The 16,390-nt window shown below is 39.0% G+C and overlaps 2 protein-coding genes and 1 pseudogene across 5 annotated transcripts; all 3 read left to right on the forward strand.

The window, feature by feature from the left end:
* The first annotated feature begins 2,106 nt into the window (after positions 1-2,106).
* Positions 2,107-6,225, forward strand: LOC137707599 (uncharacterized). Of its 3 annotated transcripts, none has more exons than XR_011064718.2 (4): positions 2,107-2,718; positions 3,283-4,762; positions 4,855-5,504; positions 5,588-6,150. XR_011064718.2 is itself a non-coding variant. In XM_068446506.2 (3 exons), the coding sequence occupies exons 1-3, from the start codon at positions 2,427-2,429 to the stop codon at positions 5,003-5,005; spliced, it is 1,923 nt and encodes a 640-aa protein (XP_068302607.2). In that variant the 5' UTR covers positions 2,107-2,426; the 3' UTR covers positions 5,006-6,225. The 3 variants fall into 3 exon arrangements, 1 of the variants encoding a protein (XP_068302607.2); XR_011064719.2 differs by having other exon boundaries at positions 4,855-5,465; XM_068446506.2 differs by having other exon boundaries at positions 4,855-6,225.
* A 1,981-nt stretch (positions 6,226-8,206) lies between these two features.
* Positions 8,207-10,447, forward strand: LOC137707651 (pectinesterase pseudogene; annotated as a pseudogene). The gene has a single exon (XR_015958328.1). The product of XR_015958328.1 is annotated as a pectinesterase pseudogene (transcript).
* A 5,060-nt stretch (positions 10,448-15,507) lies between these two features.
* On the forward strand, positions 15,508-16,390 carry LOC148689781 (protein RADIALIS-like 3). Its single transcript, XM_088689244.1, has 2 exons — positions 15,508-15,959; positions 16,169-16,390. The coding sequence occupies exons 1-2, from the start codon at positions 15,658-15,660 to the stop codon at positions 16,194-16,196; spliced, it is 330 nt and encodes a 109-aa protein (XP_088545370.1). The 5' UTR covers positions 15,508-15,657; the 3' UTR covers positions 16,197-16,390.

Here is a 16,390-nt window from a genome sequence, read left to right on the forward strand (position 1 = left end):
CCCTTGGAAGTTGGGATTCATACGATTAACACAATCGATAGCAAGATGACCAGGATCTTCACAAATTTGACAAGGAATGGGGCGGGGAGAATTGTAATTATTGTTGTAATAATGTCCACCACGATTGCCACCACGATGTCCTCTGCGATTGGTATTATTGTAGCGATTGAACTTGTTTCGATTGGAATAATTGCGCTGTGAGTTATGCCTCTGAAAATTATTTCTGTTTGGCTGAGTTTGAGCATTGTAAGCTTGCACCTGAGGAACATTGGGTGTAGGCAGCAACGGAGGTTGAGTGGATGCCTGGATGGAATTGAAAGCTTGATACTGGTCATTAGAAGAAGAACCTTGATTTTGCTTCTTTCTGGAGAGAGCCATCTTTTTACTGAGAATAAAGCTATGAAGATCATCGATGGTTGTATCAGCCAAACAGAATTGAACAGAGTCCACAAATGAGTCATATTCATCAGGAAGGCCACTGAGAACGATGAGTAGAAGATCATTGTCATCAACTGGCGCCCCAGCAGCAGCAAGAGCATCTGTGACTTCCTTGATACGCTGCAAATAGTCAGAGATTGAAGATGATCCTTTTGTCATGGATTGAAGATTGGAACGAAGTTGATGAATGTGTGATCGAGAGACGCCACCAAATCGACGTTCAAGATTCTGCCAAAGCTCAAGGGCAGATTGAACTCCAACAGTGAACGGAATGAGATCTTCTGAGAGAATATAATTTATCCAAATGATAATGTTTTGGTCTTTCTCATACCACTGCTCGAAGGCTGGATTTGGAATAGAGGGGAGATTGCCAGATAGATCAGCAAGAAATTGAGGCGGTGGTGGCTCAGATCCATCAACAATTCCAGTAAGCTTGTAGCGGTGGAAGATCGGATCGAAAAGAGATTTCCAGACAAGATAATTGTGACGTTTAAGCTTTGTTTGAACCATACTACCAATGTTGTGGATCGTAATCGAATTGATTGAAGCCTGAAATGAAGAATTAGGGTTTGAGAGAAGCGGAGAAGAATTCGGATTTACGATCGCAGGAGGAGATCGAGGAGGTGCGACCGCCAGAGAAGATGAGCCAGAGTGTTCCGCCATTAAGAATCAGAGAAACAAAATCCTGAGCAAGAATTGAGAAGATGGAAGCGGAAGTCGAGCTGTTTGGTAGGTGAGAAAATGACTGTTTGGTAGGTGGGAAAATTTTTTGGGGAAAAGGATCGAGGTTGTTAGACCGTGGCGAGATATACCATATTGAGGAAAATGAAATCTTTTCTCATTTTCTTCATAATAATTTTACAGAGTATATATATAACAACTCCTAACTAAAGTTACCACAAAGTAAAAGTAAAGGAATTATTACTACAGTAACTCTAGCTAACTTTTGACTCTCTATTATTCTCTTCATATCCTACTACTATAAATAAAGGCATAATGAGGTGATATAACACACGCCTCACAATTAAATATCTCTCTACTCTCTCTTATTGCTGCCGGCCTCCCCTCTTTATTCCATTATAATAGTTCAGTCAGATAGGCCTACAACATACTGTAAATTGTTAAGAAGAGAAGAAAGTAGCTTTGAAAAAGGAAAAAAAAAAGGGATAAGTAGCTTTGAAAAAGGAAAAAAAAAAAAGGATACGAAAAAATGCATGATTCATGTATTGGAAAATGATTATTGCCAGATTTTTTTTTTAGGAATTCTAGGAATCTCATGATAGTGACCGTTCATCGTACATTGTACGGTTAGAAATCATTTCAAAATTTAAAATTTAAAATTAAATATAAATAGTACGTAATGAAAACTGACTATACAATGTACGATGAACGATCACGAACACGAAATCTTTAGGATCCCTGGAAAAAGAATCCGGTCCTTTCCTCACGTATGGGGTATTTCTTTATGGATTTGCAGTGGCCTAGTGGTCATAGAATCACTAACCCCACTCTTTCGGCATTAACCAGGGCCAAGATATAGACTCATTCTTTTTCTTTTCTTTTTTTTCCTGGTCAAAGTCGTCTTGCCCAGTTTCGACGTTAGAAATTGTGAATCTGCGCCACCACCCACCCAACCCACCCACCTAACTAGTCTCAACGAAGGGAAATGTTTTCCCCACTACAACCAGTAAATATATTGTTAAAAGACGAAAGTATCCCACAACTCCCGTTACCGTTAGGCCTGCTAGCATAAGGAGGGCTAAAATAGGAAAATCACTTACCCCTACCCCACGAAAGTGGTCGTGGCGGTGCAGGATGGTATTTAAGTACGCGAGTGAGAGAGAATCAAAGTAAAAGGCAAAGAAAACCAAGTAGCGACTCAATCCACCGGATTTCCATTTCCATTTCCATTTGGTGTTTATGTTTTGAAGAACCGATCGTCTTCGCTCGTCAGTAATCGTTAGATCTCGATTTTTTAGAGAGCGCCAATGCCTGTGGATGTGAACGGAAGCAGCACGGCGTCGGGGGCCGCCTCCATGGGTATGGCGGAGGCGCAGTACCAGAAGGCCAAAACGTCGGTGTGGTGGGACATAGAGAACTGCCAGGTTCCCAAGGTCTGCGATGTCCACGCCATCGCACAGAACATCAGTTCCGCCCTCGTGGACATGAATTATTGTGGACCCGTCTCCATCTGCGCCTACGGCGACACGAATGGCATCCCTGCTTCTGTTCAGCAAGCCCTCTCCAGCACCGGCATCGCCCTCAACCACGTCCCCGCCGGTACTTTTCTTTTTTCTTTTTCAATTATAAATATTATTATTATTATTATTTTGAATTTTGTATTTTCTTGGCCTGCTGCTGTTATTTTAATTTTCCGATTCGATAGCATCAAGAATTGATTTTTTTTTCAATTTATTTATTTATTTGATGAGTGAAATTGATTGTGTCCAAGTGTAATTTGATTGTAGTATAGTGATCTACTGATTTTCTTTGTCAATGATTTTTGTTAATTTGTCAGTCCTCAATTTGAAATAGCAAACTGAATCAACATGGTGCTGTTTTTGGGTAATTCATAAATTGCTTCAGTTTAGCAACTACTTGTTTTGTTTATACCTCTAGTGCTTGAATTTACGTTACAAGCTGTGTTTCTCATAGCAGATTGATCGTATGCTACCTCCTTTTTATGTTATCGTATTCACTCTTGTTAATATGTTGTGATTATTGAATGTTTTGTTGTTGTTGTAATTGGTATTTTGTATGGTTTTTCCCTTCAAATGATTTATGATGGTAGTTAAGTTGTCATCGTTCTTAGCATCTTCGTTGACAGCTCATTGTCTGAAACAGGTGTGAAAGATGCAAGTGATAAGAAGATTCTAGTCGATATGTTGTTCTGGGCAGTAGATAACGCTGCACCAGCAAACTACCTGCTCATTTCTGGAGACAGGGATTTCTCCAATGCTCTACACCAGTTGCGCATGAGAAGATATAATATTCTTCTAGCACAACCACATAAGGCTTCCGCACCCCTCGTCGCTGCAGCAAAAAGTGTATGGCTTTGGACGAGCCTCTCAGCTGGAGGGCCCCCACTTTCAAGCGGGGAATCATCTCAGCTTGCAAATGGTAACAATTCTTATAACCCTGAAACGCGGCAGCATTCCATGCCTGAAATAAACCCGCCTCCAGTTTATTTTGAACATCCTGTGGGAAATCAAAAGCCTTCTACCAACGGAAGGGTTGGTGATACTAAAAACAAGGGGAAAGTCAATCGGAAAAACCCAAATCAACCCCACATATCAAGAGTCTCAAGTATGCCAGTTGGGAACCAAGATGACAAGAATACTGATTACTCTTACCAGTCGGAACATACACAGGCAAATCAGTTTAAGAAAGCTCCACACAAATTATATGGTTCTGGTGAGACTTCAGTCTCCACTAGTAGGTCCACTCCCGTTTTCTTCCATGGAAATTCTGATCCTTCAGGCGGTAATGGCAATAATTTCCTAGGTCAACCAAATCAGTATCCTCCTTCTTCAAGGCCAAACAACTTCCACATGCAACCTAATTATTTTGGACCAGATACCATCCTCCCTCCTAATTCTCATAGTCATGGTTTTCGACCTATTCCTCCCAGACCTGATGGCCCTAAATTTTCTTCAGCCCCACCTACAAATGTGCCTGACATGAGTGGGCTAAATATCTCTGAGTACAACAACTATGCTCAAAATCCACAAAGGTTCCCTCATCGAAATGGGGAAGAGTTTAGAAGACCAAGGTCTAGCGATTCACTGAATTCTGCTAGCTTAAATGTGCCTCGTAAAGGCCATCATATGCAGAGTGGCCAGGTGTTTCATCATGATTCCATGAACAACAGGTATCCTGGTTCTGAGTACCAGTCTCCTCAGTCCTCCCCTGCTGTTGGAAACAACATACCTGGTAATGGTACTTGGGGAGCTCAAGGCTGCACACCACCATCTGAACATGTTCAATGCCTTATTGGCGTTATTTTACTATCTTTGAACACCCTGAAAGTTGAAAAAATTATGCCGACTGAAGCAAACATTATCGATTGCATTCGTTATGGTGATCTGAAACACCGCAATACTGATGTAAGGAAGGCATTGGATTACGCAATAGAGCAACATATGGTAGTGAAGCAGAGCCTGGGTGCACTTCAGTTTTATGTTGGTAAGAAAGAGAAATTATGGAATTGTGTGAACCCTATAGGGGGCAATCTTAATCAGTACCCCAAAGCAACATGGGATCGGATACAGAACTTTCTGAGTTCCTCAGATGGACGAGCGGCATTAATGGCTTCTCAATGCAGGTATGTTTACAGTAGAATATTCAGCTACTTATGCTTTTCCTCTCCCTGTTGAGTTTTGAAAATAAGCTTTGATCATCTTATTTCCTCTACAGATATGAGGCAGCTATTATTTTGAAAAAAGCATGCTCAGAAGAGCTTGCTTTGGGCAGCGTACTTCAGATCTTGAATATGGTAGTCAGCGTGAAGAAATGGATCATTCATCATCATTCTGGATGGCAACCGATTACTATTACCCTAGACTAAAGCTGAAACAACTGCCGAAACTGGTAGTTGATTTGGTCAACAACACTCTAAATTGCAGAGAAGTGGCTCTAAAAGATGGCTACATCTGCAACAATATTATCAGTTTATCGGACCTTGACCAACTGGGTTTACTTTTGAAACAAAATACAGATACTAGAGTATCTAAAAAACTAGGGGGATGGAAACCTTTACATTGTGATCCAAGTCATCCCCTGCCCCTGCCCTCGGCTTCTCCTTTTTTATTTCTTGTTCTTCTTCTTCCGTTTCTTTCTCTTTTTCTTTTGTCCTCTCTGGGGTACTTTAGGAGCTTCTAAGGAATAGGTAAAAATGCTTCTAACACAAGACCTATTATGCTATCAAAGTTCTTGCGAGCTGCCTATTTGAGAAGTTGATTGTACCCGCATTGTGAGGCCTTTTGTCCATTACAAATCAATGGATCGTTCTGCCTAAACCCTTCCTTGTAAGTGACGAACTATGTCAGGAACAGCATCTGGAAGTGGTAAATATCATATTTCAGCATATGAGTGCATATGCAAGATTATATAGCTGTGGATAAGTTTGAGCATGTTTTACAATGATCAGGGATTACGGGATTATGTTCTGGACATTATTATTCAACTGTCCGTGCTGATGAGCTCCATTGAAGACTATGTCATTATCAGGTATGTAAAACCAAGTGGATGTGGTTCGATGTTGCACTGGACATTATTAGTTGATGCGAAGGCACGTTGGCAGGGGAAGAAAGATTGAAGCAACTTCGGACATTGGAACAGCAATTGGAAGTATGCACATTTAAGAAAGTGTCTTGGGTTCAGAAGCATGCCAAGATAAGCCATACGTACCTGCAATTGCATGCACGTAGGAGGGATGCGATTTCTGGAACCTGGTATGGCAATAATATACATGCTTGGATGTTGCAGAGAACGCAAAATTTAGATCAAGCTTTTTGTATCCTATGCGACGCTGTCTGTTTTGAAATATACTCTAGGAGAATAGAGTTGTATGATATAACCACTTGTTTTCTTTGTATTCATCCTTTATGTTTGTTGTCTGCAACTCGAGCTTTCATTCGTTGGAGTTCAGACTGAACCGTTAAGTTTGGATTGCTCCTGGAGCTCAACTCAGAAATAATGTTGTGTTAAACATGTGTAAGCTCCCCATGATTTCGGTTTGGTTCCCTTTGTAGTTTTGATCATATCAACTGAGTTTTCTCCGGAAAATTGCTATGCCGGTAGCCTGGGCTTGTATCTTTAAACCTAAGATTGTGGCTCAAGTTAGGGACCCATGAGTCTCTCCTGGCTTCGTCCCTCACGAATCACAAGTACGTCGGAGAAATTGTGTACAATGTTTTAGTGATATGGCGACAAGTTAATGTGTAGTAAGAACGTGACATATGAAGGTGTTTAGTGGCAAGGTGTTACCATATCTTTAGCCTTAAACTACATCATTGGCCTGCAAAGTTTGGTAATTTGAGTCGAGTCATGCCACACAATAGTATTGTAAGCAGTTATGTGTTACATAACTAATTTTAATGTGAGAACCACTCACTTTTTCATTCCTTGTGCGCTAGTAAAATGCTAGAGAGGTCAAAATTTTAAACTAAATTTGCATATCAAATTATGTGTCACCAATAAGAAACATGTTAATCAACGCTCAAGTAATAACCAATCATTAATAACCATATCATTCGGTTTAAAAAGTTTGGTCTCCCTAGCATTATCCCTCAAGATATCATGAATACTTTTACAACCATACTTTGTGGTTTAAAAATTTGCTTGTTGGCATTTCCGAGCTCAGATTGGTTGAGGCGGGTAATGACGTTTGCGTAGCTTACTTGGTAAAGAACTTCTTTAGTTTAGCGGTCATGGATCGATTCCAGGTGGTTAACATGTGTACTTGAGTTCACGTTTTGATATGGCAAATCGACTTTTCCCTTAGTTTTGGACAAGATAGGTAGGAACCTGGAGGTAAAGCCTCTGTTAGAGCAATAGGGCAAATGCTAGTATACTAGCTTACTAGCTTTAGTAGCTTGTGTACTAGCCTGTTAAAGGAAGCCAGGGTACGCGGATTTGGGATGCTAACTAAGTAGACGCGTAAGTGAGGTGCGAAAGCAGGTGGGCAACAAGAATTATTCCTCAAAATATCATGAATACTTCTGCAACCATACTTTGTTGCCTCATTTGACACAGAGGATTGAGTTGAAAAGAATACCCATATAAAGTCAAGGCATACTGAAGCTAGAGGAGAACGGTTTTTCATTTTGAAGGAATCAAAAAGGGTTTAGACATGAAGAAAACTTTTCTCTTATAAACCTATCATTTTGTGAAAGATTAGAATGAATGATTCTTCTTCTTGAGTAATCATCTCATACCTTTAGTTGGCCACAGTTTTTTTTCTCTTTAATATCCTTGAAAGTGTCATCCATTTCAATATAATCTTTTATACCACATAATTCCATCAACATAACTTTAAAATACTTGTGACCAAAACATAAGACCTCATAATTCAAATATAGAGATGTCATTTGTTCACATGAAAAGATTTTTACTTGTAATCAAAACATAAGATAGTAAATTAGACGTAATAATATAAGTAAAAAGTTTTAATTTTTCTACATTTGTATTATGATATGTATTGTACCGACTTGTATTTTTGAATATACTAAAAGGGGTCATATGTGAGCATGACTAAATTTAACAGAAAACTTGATTTTTCCATTTTCTTTCCTTATCTTTTTCTATTCCAAAACGATGGACCCCACATCCCACCTAGTCAACATTTTGAAAGCAAACATTGGTGGATTCCAGCCACACTTAAAGTCAAAGTCATTCCTTCTGCCACATTGTTAAATATCGTTTCTTATGTAGAATATAGGAATAGCAGAAGAAATGACAAATACAGTGTTTGACACAAAACAAACTAACTGGTTCATTGTTGATTGTTTAAAGACATGAGATCCAGTGATCCGTGCCAAACAAATAGGATGACGACGACGGCAGTTCTCTAACATTCCGGTGTGTTTTGTCTCGGGGCTGTCCTAAGCCAAAGCCACCATATCCATAACCATAATCCACCCTAAAATCAATCTCAAAAAGCGGTCAACCATGCAACATTAACATCCATTCGGTTCCATGCAAAACCTAATTCAGGAAAATTCCACCACTATATTACCCATGCAAACCTCCTTCATTTCTCGTAGACATTAATTAATTAGGGTTCTCTCTTCTCATCTCCTCTCTCAATAGTTTTTCTCTCCGTTCCGCCGCTGGCTCATGTGTTAATTTTTTTCTGTCGCGGCAGAAAATAAAGCGGTTCGGAGGGATATTAGGGTTAAAAAAAAAAAAAAAAAAAAAAAAAAAAAGCTGAAAACAAAAACATGGCACTTAATAAAAAAGTGGTAGTATCGGGGATTTCCCTGATACTTGTGGTTGGTGCGGTCATCGGAGCGGTGGTGGCCGTAGTCCACTACCAAAAGAAACCGGGAAGCGAGTCCCTAACAGCGCAGCAGAAGATGGTGACCCAAATCTGTAATTTCACCGACTACCAGCAGGAATGCCAGAAGAGCCTCGGCCCCGTCTCACAAAATAACAACGCCAAGTTTAAGGACTACGTAAAGGCCGCATTGATGTCCATCTCTGAGGAGGCCAACAAGGCCTTGAACACGTCAGAGTCACTTCTTGTCGACGCCAAAAATGGCACCTCCGCCAAGAGGACGCTCGAGGAGTGCAAGGACATGTTGAAGGAAGCTGTTGCCGAGGTGCAGGCGGTGTCCTCGTACGTGGGCGATGCTGACATGCACACCATGGAGGACCGCGTGATGGAGCTCAAGGCCTGGATTGGAAGCGTCATCAGTTATTCCACCACCTGCCTTGATATAATTGGCGAAAACGACCACAACCTCTATGAGGCATTGAAGGACCCCATCGGCAACGCCTCTGCCAACACAGACAATGTATTGGCCATCGTTGGTGAGATCAGCAATATCCTCGGCATGTTCGGTGTCAAAGTTAATGACAAGGCCTTGAATGGCGGAGGAACACAACGCCGGCTTTTGCAAAACGAGCTCCGCAGCGACGGGATGCCGACGTGGTTCTCCGTTTCCGACCGCAAGCTCATGGGGTTGCAAGACAACGGGAGGTTGAGGCCTCACGTCGTTGTTGCCAAGGACGGGTCTGGCCAGTACAAGAGCATCAACGACGCGCTTAAGGCGTACCCGTACGGACAGAGAGGGCGATACATTATTTACGTCAAGGCCGGAGTTTACAATGAGTATGTTTACGTGGACAAGAAAATGATCAACGTCTACATGTACGGAGATGGACCCAGATCCACCGTCGTGAGTGGAAGCAAGAGCGAAGCTGGAACCGGTGACAAAATCTCCACCAGTGGTACATTCCAAGTATTTGGACCGGGTTTCATTGGAAGGTCAATGGGAATCATTAACACCGCCGGTCCAGAGGCAAGGCCAGCCGTTGCTCTCCGTACGGTCGGGGACCAAATCGCCTTCTTCAACTGTAGGATCAGCGGATACCAAGACACCTTGTACATGCAGTCCGGCCGACAGTTCTTCCGCAACTGCGTTATCTCCGGACACGTGGACTACATCTTCGGTGACGCCCGCGCATACATTCAGAACTCGTTGATCATCGTGAGGAAGTCAACCAACCCGCAGCAAAACCAAGCCTTCATCACCGCTCCCGGAAGGCAGTTCAAGCACGAGATCGGCGCCATCATCATCCACAACTGCAGGATCGTCCCCGAGCAGAAGCTCGTCCCCACGAGGTTCGAGGTGAGGACATACTTGGGAAGGCCGTGGAAGCCCTACTCCAGGGCTGTCGTCATGGAGAGCACTTTGGCAGACTTCATCAGGCCGGAGGGATACTCCGCTTGGGACGGCAAGGCCGGAAACACCCAACACGCCTTCTTCGGAGAGTTTAAGAACCGCGGCCCCGGTGCCAACCTTGCAAAGAGGGCCAGGTGGAGTGGTGATGGCTTCTACGGAGAGATGAACAGGGCCACCGCCGTGCAGTTCACAGCTCAACCCGCCCTGTTGGCTGATCGCTGGTTGAAATTCGCTAACATTCCGTACCTCCCAGGCTTCATTAGTGCTGATGCCTAAGAGTCTTTAGGTGCTGACTTTCAGCCTAGAGAGAGAAGAAGAGATCTAGTACGCGCATATATATCACATCATAATAATATACCACCTATCATGTAGCGCTGTGTCTCTCTCAATATATATGTATGTATATATCGATTACTCTAGTAAAAATTAACATGATGACCTTAGTGGCGTACGTGCAAGATGGATGCATGCATGCAGATGGTGTATGCATATATAGGTGCATAGGTTAATGAATTAATGAATTGTTTTCCCCATCCTCAATCGATGTACAATTTATAGAAACTTAGAGAGAAAACAGAAATGACAAATTGTTTACTGAATATTCGTCTTCTTTCATTAAGTGACAATTACAAGATACACTTGGTATCTATAGCATTGTGCTATGTTGACAGTTACATTTTAATCCCTAACTATTCTAACTAATCACATGTACATTTATAACAAGCTTACACTAAACAGAAACCAATTTTGATACTAGACTTGATGCTCTTTACAACCCCTCAAGCTAAACTTGGTATCAAATTAAGGAACCAAGAGAAAGCTTGGATCGTAAGTACCGAAACTTGTTCTTGGACAATGACTTTGTTTGAATATCAGCAAGCTGATCTTGATTGCATACATAATAGACCTCGATTAAATTGGCAAAAGCTAACTTTCGGATGTAATGATAGTCTATTCCAACATGTTTGGTTCTAGCATGGGAAATTGGATTAGAAGCAAGTGATATAGTGAGATACTGTCACACCAAAGTTGAGGAACTTTGAGCAGAGAAAGGACAATATCATGAAGAACTTCGCAGATCCAAGTAATTTCCGCAACAGTATGTGCTAAGGAACAATATTGTACTTTTGTAGAGGATCTAGCAACAGTGGATTGCTTCTTTGTACTCCAACTAATGAGGTTAATACCAAGAAGATGCAGTAACCACCCGTAGGCCTTCCATCAAAAGTATATTATGCCCAATCTGCATTAGACTATGCAGTGAAATGAATTGAACCCTCTTTGAACCATAATCCAGGTGTAATAGTTCCCTTGAGAAATCTCAAAATCCTTTTGGCAGCCCGCAAGTGGGATTCTCTTAGAGCATGCATGAATTGACAAACTTGGTTAAAAATGATAAGTCAGGTCTTGTCCACGTCAAATACTGCAAGGCATCAACTATGGATCTATATTTTGTAGGATAAGACATAAGTGGTCCAATGTGATCAAGCTTGATAAAACTCACAGTTGTGGAGCATGGTTTTGCACCTTCCATTTTTGTTTTTTGAAGCAAGTTAAGAAGATACTTGCCTTGATGGAGAAACAAACCATCTGTTGATCGTTGTACTTCAAGGCCTAAGAAATAATGGAGAGGGCGAATATCCTTAACAGCAAAGACAACACTTAGATTTTGACATTCACATCATATTATGTATAACTAGCTCTTCTTATAATAAATTAAATTAAATTAATAAGTTGTAATACTTTATAATTTGTGTATTCTTTAATTCTGCATTTTATATGTCCTGAATTTTCAATACAAGTATAGTTTTTTTTAAGTGTAAATATTTTATTATTTATATGATATATAATAAATTTACTTAACTGCCTAGTCTACTTAGGCCCTAACTTTGCTATATATATAAAGAACATTGTTCTCATATTGGATCATTTGTTAGATGGATTTGTGAACATCTCTCTCTACGTGCTCTCTCCACCCATAGCCCCCATCTAGGAGTATGCTAGCACCAACTTGCTCAAAATCCATCTCTTCTTCAGATCTCTATCTTTGTGTAGAGACTTAAAGGAGGACTCATAACTTTAGAACTTGGAGATTGTATTCAAACCGAGGAGAGCAAAGGAATATGATTGTGAAGGTCACCATAGGACAAAAGTTTTGTGAAAATAAATAGGATGTTGCTATCCACACACTTTTTTTTACCTCTTACATCTTTTGTTAATTTCTATTCTTTGATTTTCTTCAATTCATTCAATTTTACATCCGAAAATTGACAAATGTGTAAAAAGTAAGAATAAGTGTGTAGATAGCACCACCGAATAAACATTACTTCAAGAGGTATAAAGATACAAGTTCTTCTTCTCCTTTTAAGTTTTTTTTTTTTCTAGGTTCAACAATCCTTGGGCTTTGGAAAAGTAAGGGAAATTGATCTAAATTTAGGTAATGTTATTCATCCTATATTTTTGTACCACATTTTCATACCACCTTAGGTATGTGGACAGCCGCATCATTTGAATTACAATAATATTATTCTTACCATATTTTTGTACCACAATTGTGTACCACCTTAGGTGGCATTTGATGTGGACGGCCACATCAACTAAATTTAGCATTTAATTTCAAAATGTTGATCAATAATTAATAAAAAGATTGTTAATTAAATGATGATTATGGTATACGAATAGTCTCATTCTTTCACCTAAGATTATTTAAGTGTTTTAATTAATAAAAAGATTGAAATTAAATGATGTAGCTTGTCCAATTCATCTGCCACCTAAGATGGTGAAGAAATGTGGTATAAAATTGTAGTAAGAATAACATTACTCTTTGAATAAATCAAATTTTTAAATTTAGTTCATTATTTAATAAACCAATAATTAAGAAAAATTAGTTAATCAAATGATGGTTGTGATATACGAGGAGTCTTTCTCCTTCATTTCCTTGGGTTTTGCAAATTTTTCAAATGATGTGGCTGTCCACATCAGATGCCACCTAAGATGATATAGAAATATGATATATATAACACATGGTATGAATAGCATTACTTGCTTCTGCTTTAATCTCCTTTGAAGCATGAATTATTCAAATTACCACCAATCTTGCAAAGTTTTTCCCAAGTCGCGCAAAAACTTTAGATAAATATTCATTTAAACTTAAATAAATTTGTTATTTACTAGCTTTTAAGCTTCAGGTATTTGTCTCCTCGGTACTAAAAAAGTCGTTAAGTCCTAAACTCCATTTCCAATTATATCATTAAAAAGGAAAACGTGATAAGGTATTTAAGTCGAAAACAATACGTGTAAGAGTTATGTGGACTCATGACAAGTGGTATCAAAGTCCATGGTTTGCACAAGGCACATGAATAATAACTTATAAGTTTGCAAGGAATAATGGAGGAAACGAGATAATTAATGCTCCAAATTGGTAATCTTGCAAGTTGTCAAGTCCAAATGTTTGGTTATTCGCAATTGAGTTGAAAGAAATAAAGATTAAAAACTGACCTTTCGCAAGTTGGTATGATAAGTCTCCCCCTAATTATCAATCATTATCTTCTCCCCCCTGGCAAGGCAAGGGATTGCCCCACACAAACAAGTGGGTTTCGTTAATATGTTATCTCTTAACCTAAACCAAAACAAAGATAAAACCACCATGATTGATTCTTCTATTTCTCTAATTAACAAAATACATGCTGAGAGCCTCAACTTGAGAGAGAGAGAGAGAGAGAGAGAGAGAGAGAGAGAGAGAGACGCTGTTCAAATGTGGATTCTATACTATATAATCTGGTTTTCTCCGTTAATTAATCTATGCAAGTTATAAAATATGAGATTTAAATTAAGTACTTCATTTAACATAGTGATGACCGGATGCCAAATAACCATTGGTGTCTTTGACAACGATTCAAATTTAGGATATGAGGAAAGGAGTATAAATCCTCTCTAGATCTAAAAAAATTGAGTCTAAGGATCAAATGATCTGAGTCTTTAAAATTTGATCCAACGGCTACAAACAGGGGACTCCTCTAAAAGTTATAATAATTGTAACCGTTAGATCAAATTTCAACGGTCCGAATCATTTGATCCTTGGGCTCAGTTTTTTTAGATTCGGAGATGATCTGTACCTTGAGTAAAGTATATTAGGAAAAAAATATGACAAGAGAAAGGGGAAAAAAAAAAGAATGAATGAATAAAAGCACAATCTTGAAAGTTTAAATAACATATAATTTTTTTTGTTTGTTTTTAGTTTGGCTTTTTTTATTAGCATCTCACATAATGTTGAATACACCACACATTAAAATTTAATATGAAATGACTCATATACCCTAATACGCAATGACAATTTCAACTTCATAAGGTTTAAAAAAATAAAACAAAATTCTAAATACACCCCAAATCACTTTTACCACATGTATATCTCAAGATTATTTTATCCTTTTCAACTCTTGAACCACTCTCACCATCCATTGTAGAACATAACTCTAACCAATGAAACTAAAACACGTTTATTGAGAAAAATTATTTTGATGAATGACACATGAAATCGACGTTTCAAAAGCTTTGCATGAGGTAAGACCATATTTTTAATTGTCTTAATGATTTCAATGACATCGGCATTCCTATAATTAGGTTATAAATGATATCATTGAAAAGTATGATTGATGATGACAATCACAGACCTAATAAACCCTAAGCCATGTTTGATCACAAATTTTTGAAGATGTGAAGGGTATTGTTTTGGGGGGGGGGGGGGGGGGGGGGGGGGGGGGGGGAGACTATGTAGGAAATTTAAGGTGTAGGTAAAAAATTGGGAGTGCAAGTAGAAAATGAGGAGTGTACGTAAAAATATAGTGTGTGTTGAGAGTGTGGGGTGTGAAAGTATTATGAGAAAGTATTTGAGGTGTATTAGGATAAATTTTAATTAAAAAACTAAATATAAGAGTATTTATATAAGATGTATTACATATGTAGGATGTGGGAATTAGGATGCATTCAATAATATGCAAGGTGTTAATAAAACAAGTCATTTGTCATCCTTACTTTTTCCCACATAATTCTCCACCGTCACTAACATAGAATGTGAAAAGCAAAAACAAAACAAAAGACAAATGTAAAGTGTTAATAAAAACAAGTCATTTTCATCCTTAATTCCTCGCACGTAATTCTCTTCTACCACTAACGCAAAAAGTGAAAATAGAAAAAAAAAAAAAAAAAAAAAAATCCAATAACATAATCATACGGACCCAGGACCCTTGAGAACAGTTCACCAGTTTATAATCATTAAAATTATAAAATCAATAATTACGTGCACACGAGATTAACATGTGATGGTGAAATATACAAGGCCATGAGCAAAGCCCGGAAGATATGGTGCAAAATGCAAATCCTCTGGGTCCAGAAGTGTCTGGACTGAAGGAGACAGATTATCATATTTAACAAAAAGCTAAACATTGAATCATGGTTTAAATTTGAGTTAAGGAGGACCAAAATATATTCCTTGACGCAAAAGAAGAGTAATATTAGGTAGACTGATCGTTTAGACCAAAATTTTAAATCATGTTGTATGTCATCAATAAGAAATAAACACTTAACTAATAATCCGTCGTCAACAACCACGTCTTATGATTTAAAAAATAACCAAATACTCGGACACACCCATCAGAAACAATAGGTGGTCAGAAAAGAATCTAACCCTATTTATTCTTCTTCAATGGATACCTAGCAAGTAGCAAAAATATGTGAATGAATTGTTTTGTTGGGTCATCCTCGTTTTCTCCAAATCTTTTTTTTTTATAAAAAATCTGTTTCTGCTGCTGACATGGACGTGAATGCTTTTCCAAAGCTTGTATGTGGGTGGAGTTGGGAGGAGAACAAGTTGTTCGAGCTGGCTTTGGCAGTGGTTGACGAGGAAGATCCGCAGCGCTGGGATGTAGTTGCAGCCTTGGTTGGAGGTAAAAAGAGTGCAGAGGATGTCCAGAAACATTATGTCATTCTTTTGGAGGATTTGCAGGTCATAGAATCTGGTAAACTGGATCACAAACTCGGACAGCAGCCGCCGAAGAATTATGTTCAAGTGGATCATTGCACTCAATCCGTATGCTGGACTGACGAAACTAACAAGTATGCGAAATCTTTGTGGATTAAAGTCATTGATTACGGCAAAAAATGCTTTTATTTGTTTTCATTTATTGGTCATATGTAACTTGGACAGCTACTAGAACTTGTTCCTACCTTCCTGTTAGATAGCTACTTTAGTCTTAATCTTGTTTATTCAGTTCCATGGGATATTTTGAGTTTTTTCCTGATGTTTAGAAAATGTCGTGTAACAGCTTGCTGGTTCAGTTGGACTTGAATTAAATCTTTCCGGCAAACTGCTATCTGTCGAAGCTTTCTTGTTCAAGCGTGTATCCGAAATTGGATCAAGTGAAGCTGCTGATCATTGCAAGTGTAACAGTTTGAAAGCTCTCTCAGCAGCTTGTAAAATATCCACCCTTCTCTTCTTGTAAAACACAAGTTTAGTGAAATCAAGTGAGATAGATTGACACTCGAAA

The sequence above is a fragment of the Pyrus communis genome, chromosome 17 (genome assembly GCF_041283825.1).
Source record: "Pyrus communis isolate YQ-2024b chromosome 17, ASM4128382v1, whole genome shotgun sequence".
NCBI lineage: Eukaryota > Viridiplantae > Streptophyta > Magnoliopsida > Rosales > Rosaceae > Pyrus > Pyrus communis.